Below are 7,500 nucleotides of genomic sequence, written 5' to 3'. Positions count from 1 at the left end.
CTCTCTCACCCTCTTCCTGAATATTCCGGTAAGTTTACAGGCAGCCGAACATTGATGGATTTGGTGGTTTCTCTGTTGTTCTGCTCTCTAAAACTCCAGCGCATCAGATTTCTGCTCTTCTGTCGTCTCCAGGGGTCGAACGCTCTGGTTATTTTTAAACAAAACATTTTACGTTTTGTTTTTGTAGAATTTTTTACTTCATCAGGATGGTATGAAACTTGGTAAAGGTTTTGGCACTTGCTGTGTGAACAAAAAAAAAAAATTTTTGTTCATGATTCGAAAAGGTTAAATGGTCCTGTAAGGAGTCACACTTGAGCTCCTCGCGGTCAGAAACGACGCATTAGAGTCGAGTTTCCTCTAGTGGAAGCGTTTGGTACTGCAGCCGAACACAGTCTCACTGAACGCTCAATTTACTGAGATATCAGGCTTAAATTTGGAATACAACTTATTTAGATGTATGGCTTTGATTTTCTCGCCGTTTAAGAGTAAAACGTGATTTTGAAAATATATATTTCATATATAATTGAAAATAGTATTTTTTGCGCTTTTTTCATAACAATAAACGTAAAATTCTGTTACTGAAAACTTTTTTCACTTCAGCAATAATCTGCCAAGTGTCGTTGTCGAAAAGTGATCAAACTTAGTCAGTTGCTTTAAAGCATTCAAGATTCACAACAGTTTAAAGGGGTAATATAATGCCGCCATTTTTGTACAAGCTAATATGATTCTTTAGGGTCTAAATGAAAAGTTTGTAATATACTTTAATTAAAAATTCTCATTAGTATTGTAAGAAAACACTCATTTTACCTGGTCAAAAACAGCTCTGTTTTCAGCACGCCGTTTAAGTGCATGTGTCTTTAAATGATAATGAGCTTTGCTGACCCCGCCCCTCTGTTCTGTGCGCACACCGTTTGTAATAATAACGCGTTGTTCATTATGAACGTGGGATTATGAATTATATTGAGAACGTTGTACATAGAAAACATGCCGTAATGTACCCTGAGTGTAAACTTTAGTGCATTCATCGTGAAGCGTGCAGCGATTTGCAAAATGAATATAAAGATTAATTTAAAGGTTAATAAAACGTTACACTCACTTCAGTTCTTCTGGAGGTGCAGCAGGAACACGAATAGTTAGTACCGATCCTTTTTTCAGGAGCAGCTTCTTAGCAAAACCAGCTTTATACTGACCCTCATTTGTAAAGCAGTCTGGTGTGTGAAATGATTTGCGCAAACATGAAAGCATTGACGTTGATCGTGGGGAATATTCCCTTCGAAAACAAAACTCATCCACTGCGTCTTCAGCGGTTCGGATTTAGGAACATCAACATGATGCTGTGTTCCTTATTACACCCAAGAACAGAACACCACAATTGCTTAGACGCCATTCTGCTCATAGACAGTGCTCCAGCGTATCAACAATGCAGACTATGATGACAGCTCGCTCACGAGCAAGGGAGGGTCTGTGTTGAAACGCTGCTGTCAATCAACAATCGTGGGAGGGGCATCTGACCGTGTGACGTCACATGGTCGAACGGCTTGAGACAGGGGAAAACATATAAGGAGATTAAAAAAAAACACTGGATGGATTCTTTATGGGACCTAGGTTGATTTTACTCCGAACCATCCCTTTAACTGTTCTGTGTCCTAACATTAGCATAATAATAGGTGTGTATGGAAGCATATCTGGTGTTTGAACAGACATGTTGAGGAATCATATTGTTGAGCTCGAGTTTATTTGATCCTGAGTTTATTAGATTAGTCCGTCTGAATGTAAGTGGAGAATCTGAATCTGTTTCTCTTCACGGCTTCATGACATGTGGCTGAACAGATGTCGCAGACAGTGTGTGATGAACCGTGATCAAGTGTGTGTGTGTGTGTGTGTGTGTGTGAGTGAGTGTGTGTGTGTGTGTGATGAACCGTGATCAAGTGAGTGTGTGTGTGTGTGTGTGTCGGAGCGTGTTTTCTTTCTCCAGCCGTTTGGTGGTTTTGTCAGAAGTCGAGGGTTACACACACATCTGCACATAAACACCAACACCTCGCTGCATAATCATATCCAGTTAACCAGACACAACACATTCTCACTGAATATGTGATGATTCTGTTTACAGCGCGTGTGACACGGGAGAACGAGGTTTGTGTGTTTGTGATCCGTCACTCACTTCATATCTGAGTCTGCTCTGCTCAGCCAGTATTTGCTGAAACAACATAAACACATTAAAACATCGGAGTGCTGAGAAAGTGAAGAAACACAGTCACATAAAACCCCTTCATGTGTGTGAGGATGATGAACAAATATTAGAGGAGAGAACGAGACCTTAAACTACACTGCAGCTCGTCCAACACACACACACACCCTTCACACCACTGCATCCCACCCTTTTCAGATCGCTTCATAAATGTAAATTTGTCTGCCCATGTAATTTTCAATCGATTTATGAATTACGGGAATATTACCGCTCCACTTCACATTGTCCAATGAAATTTAAACTTGTTGTGCCTGATGACGATTGGTCGGTGGTGTAGGCTATATGACAAACAGGCATCAATGAATTATGTAATATTTTAAAATATTTAGTATAATGATTTTTAATTGAATCGACACACCACCTCTGATTACAAGAGTTTTAGACCCTCGAAAACAGAGACTGACCCCGTCAGTCAAGTCTGAAGCAAGACACAACGCGTTATTGCAACGACACCTCAGGCTGACAGTATAAACGGGAATTTAGGCTACATTAGTTCAGTACACATTGTCATGTTAATTATAACCAAAGCCCCCCCACCTCCCCCCCCCCCTGACTTTCAATAAACCTGCTTCTCGTCCAGATGCATAAGTGAAACATTTATTTGAAAACTGAAGTGAAAATCACAAGCGCTGCATTTATACTACTGCACAGAAATTAAAAGTTCTCTAAAAATAGTCTATGCACTAAATGCATGATGAAGCGAAGGTCCCATCATATTCCTCATTTCTTCTCAGTTGCTTTAAAGCATTCAAGATTCACGACAGTTTATGTTGGAAATTTAACTCAATATAATTTTCAGGTCTATGCTCAAAACGTGAATAAATGGATTATAAATATAGCGTAAATATAATATAGTATAAAAAAATCTAAAATAACTCAAATATAGCAAATTCATTTCATTGACAAAAACAAAAACAAAAAAACAATTAGGCTAAAGAAAAAACAACAACAAAAAGACACACGACGAGCACCTGAGGGTTAAAGGGATGGTTCGGAGTAAAATCAACCTAGGGTCCTTTACACCATGACCTCGAGCCAAACACCCCCCAGAAGCCTTTTCCCTCTTGCTTGAAAATTAGTAGAGTTAGAGCTTATTTAGAGATATCAGCCGGATGGTTTAGTGCAGGCGCTAATGGGTCCAAGGCTGTATCTGGTAAATTACCGCACTAATAATGCCCAGAATGGACCAAACTTCTACAGTAGCACAGATAGGTTCTGTACTCATAAAAGGAGGCATTGGAAAGTTTGTAAGTACATCAGGAGTTTATTTAAATAACACTTGCCTGATGGCTCATGCTACTGCTAACCCGGACGTCAACGTCACTTCAGGGGTTTGGGAAAAGCACGTAAAAGTCCTGGCAGAAAGCGATGCATAAGGATCAGGGATGTAGTGGAGGCTAAACGCACGTAAACGCTGTTTGCGCACCTCCCAAAATTTGGAAATAGCGTTTGCCCACCTCCAAAGTGCGTTTATCCACCTCTAAATTTCACGTTATTTGAGCGGACTTTGCTTTTCCAGTGTGTGATCACCGATCGGTACATGATTCGAGCATTTGGGCCGTTAACGACAGAGCAGAACGCGCAGCGCAAACACGGAGCGGAACATTGAGCAGAGAGCGCAGCGCGCCGACACACACACACACACACACACACACACACGGAACAAAGAGAACGGCGCACACACGGAGCGGAAAAGACATGCTTGTGAAGTTACTAAACAAGCTACGCGAGAATGAAACCTGATCGCCGAACACGGAGGGGCTGGACGGCATATTTTCGGCCTTTTCAATAGCAGCCGCAACAGGAGATCATTAAAAAGTGATTTTTATTAAATTCATTACAAGCAGCTGGTTTAATGTAGGGAGCATGTCAAAACCCAACTGTACAAGAGATTCAGAGGGAATCAAGCCTGCACCAGGTTAAAGACTTTTCCCTCTACAGGGAAACACTGATCCACATTTTTCTGATAGACCAAACAACTAATCGATTAATCGAGAAAATATTCAACAGATTAATCGACTATGAAAATAATCCCAAATCCCTAATCATTTTGTACAAGTGCATTGCATTGGAAGCCCTGGATATAAGCCTCCCTCTCTATCTCTCTTAAATATTTTTGTTCTCTCTGTTTTGTCATTTAGTAAACTTTATAGATTTCAACCATATTATTCCTTCTTGAGTCTCTTTAACAAGAACTTAGATTAATGTATGAATTGAATAGTGATTGTGTGACCTATGATGAGGGAACAACCAGTGATACCCTTGGTAGTAGGCTACCATCAAATGATGAAACCTAGTGATGTCATCAGGATACACATACACCGGTAGGCAGTGGCCCACCTTACCGGGTGACCACGTCGTGGTCCACCAGAATTTATAGTTTACCCACCTCTTTTTTTACCACTACACCTCTGATAAGGATGTAGTGTAACGTCGAATTATTATTTTTTCCGAAGTGTTGACAACTTAGTGTTAACTAATAATTGTTGCAAACTGGTGCTACCAACAAAATATTAGTGCATTCCTGGAACTGGGTGTCGTTACACTACATCCTTATCCTTATATACTAGATTATATTTACGCTGTTCTTATAATCCATTTATTCACGTTTTGAGCACTATAATAATGATAATAATAATAATAAAATAATATATAATAATAATAATTTATAATAATAATAAAATACTATTTTCAATTTATATATGAAATATATATTTTCAAAATCACATTTTAGTCTTAAACGGCAAGAAAACCAAAGCCATTAATCTAAATAAGTTGTATTCCAAATTTAAGCTTGATATCTAATCATACGCTTCACACCACTGCATCCCACCCTTTTCAGATCGCTTCATAAATGTAAATTCGTCTGCCCATGTAATTTTCAATCGATTTATGAATTACGGGAATATTACCGCTCCACTTCACATTGTCCAATGAAATTTAAACTTGTTGTGCCTGATGACGATTGGTTGGTGGTGTAGGCTACTTGACAAACAGGCATCAATGAATTATGTAATATTTTAAAATATTTAGTATAATGATTTTTAATTGAATCGACACACCACCTCTGATTACAAGAGTTTTAGACCCTCGAAAACAGAGACTGACCCCGTCAGTCAAGTCTGAAGCAAGACACAACGCGTTATGGCAACGACACCTCAGGCTGACAGTATAAACGGGAATTTAGGCTACATTAGTTCAGTACACATTGTCATGTCAAAGCCCCCCCCCCCGCTTCTCGTCCAGATGCAGAAGTGGAACATGTATTAGCAAACTGAAGTGAAAATCACAAGCGCTGCATTTATACTACCACACAGAAATTAAAAGTTCTCTAAAAATAGTCCTAAATGCATGATGAAGCGAAGGTCCCATCATATTCCTCATTTCTTCTCAGTTGTTCATTTCAGTCACACCCTCAACTAAACCACTGACTCCGACTGTGTGCTTCTGGTGTTTCTGCTCTATTGACACAATACCAGCTTCACACCATGTTTGTTCTGGGTCTGCTCACCTGTATTGTGCTGAGAGCATTCAGTGCTCAGGCAAAAGTGGTCCCAAGCTTTGATGAGTGTAAAGAGTTTTTCTACAAAAACAAAGTACCAGAAGGAATGGATCAGAATGCCATGAAAATCTGTCAGAAGTATAACGATGGAAAATCCACACGCTCTTACTACGCTACACTGTACTCAGTTCAGCACAGGATTCCTCTCTACAGTGCGTATAAGTTTGATCCTTCATGCATAAGGACTGTTGGAAGGACACCCTTCTGGCATGTCGAGCCACAGGTAAGTATATGTGCTTCACTGTCTAACAAAAGACTTTCATTAGCATTTCATTAGCAGCAGTTCAGCTAATTAAATTGTCATTGTCATTGCAAACAGTTCGAAAAATATATTGGATGGTGCTTTTTGAATGTTCTTATGGTGTGTTCAAGTCCGCCTGGGAAGTGATGGCATGTGCGTTCAAGTCACTTTCGTCGGAGTAAGATGGCAGTTTACTTTCTCAATTAATTACACAAAAATACAGCACGGTTCTTAAACTCTAGTTTTAGAAAATGAAGAACAAAGTGCATCAGGTGTGCTTTGCTTTTTATATTTTTAATTAATTTATGAAGCCACTGCAAACTTTATTGTTACATACAGTATTATATTGTTATATTCCATCATATTCTGTGCAGGCAATTAATTAGCTTACTTGCTGTAAATAGAAAAGCCTGACAGTATCACTGCTAAATACCTGTAAGTATTGTGGTATTCACCATGTTTCGCACTGACACGCACACAACTCGTAAAGATCGGGGCTTAGAGAAAATCCCGAACTTCCCACTCGTTTTTCACGACATTCATGTGTGTCCAACTCGTAAATACAGTACGATCATTACGAGATGACTTGAGCACACCATACAGTAATTGTACGATAAACATTGACAATGTCCACTTAAAGAGACAAAGCAGGCAGAAAGAACAGAACTTTTTCCTCATGAAATTTTGAAAACACAAGAAAGTGCTATCAACGTCAACCTAACTATGTAACATAACTTTTCTTCTATAGATTTCCCAACCTGGATCCCAACCTGAATATATGGTCCGTGAGAATCAAAATAATCAAAACACTTATAGAACAAATCAAGCCACCAGCAACGATTACAGCAACACCGGATATGATCGTGGACACCTGAATCCCAGCAGCTTCCAATCCGATAATGGCCGTGTGGCAACGTTCACACTGACCAATGCAGCACCCATGAACCCGTGTTTCAACCAGAGGCTCTGGAGAAACTGGGAGAGAACTCTGAGGAGTTTTCTATTAAACCACCATGTCATGAGTCGGGAAACGGCCTACATCGTCACGGGTACAGTACCTGATGCGAATGTACGGATACCACACAGACAAGACTCTGACGATCCAGAGAGGGTGACGGTGCCCTCTCACATCTGGACGGCTGTCTGTTATAAAGACCACAGTGATAACACACGGTCTGTCTCCTTCGGCTTTATAGGACAGAATCAGATGGAAGGTGCCATAAGCCTGATGAATGTTTCAGAACTGAGCAATCAGCTTAGCAGACTCTATGGTCCGTATAGATCAATTCAAATTTTTGAGGATGATTGTTTTGTTAACAATAATCAATTTAGAAAGGTTCAGCAATGGTTTAATAAATTAATTAATCAGCCACAAAATCAAAAAGAACAAATGAGCTCAGGCATACAAAGCACAAATCACGCATTGAAAATGACCACCAACAGCCTATC

General features: G+C 39.7%; 1 protein-coding gene across 1 annotated transcript in view; it reads left to right on the top strand.

Moving 5' to 3' along the window:
• The first annotated feature begins 5,703 nt into the window (after positions 1-5,703).
• Positions 5,704-7,500, top strand: part of LOC307171393 (uncharacterized protein) — a 3,156-nt gene continuing 1,359 nt past the window's right edge. Inside the window, exons 1-2 of the mRNA XM_079893002.1 lie at positions 5,704-6,033; positions 6,800-7,500. The exon at positions 6,800-7,500 is cut by the window's right edge and continues 1,359 nt beyond it. Coding sequence (XP_079749128.1) covers positions 5,737-6,033; positions 6,800-7,500 — 998 coding nt within the window. The 5' untranslated portion in view covers positions 5,704-5,736. The remainder of the gene's footprint in view (positions 6,034-6,799) is intronic.

This window comes from Squalius cephalus (assembly GCF_949319135.1).
Source record: "Squalius cephalus genome assembly, chromosome: 14".
Classification (NCBI taxonomy): Eukaryota; Metazoa; Chordata; class Actinopteri; order Cypriniformes; family Leuciscidae; genus Squalius; species Squalius cephalus.
This window is presented reverse-complemented; position numbering and strand designations above follow the sequence as displayed.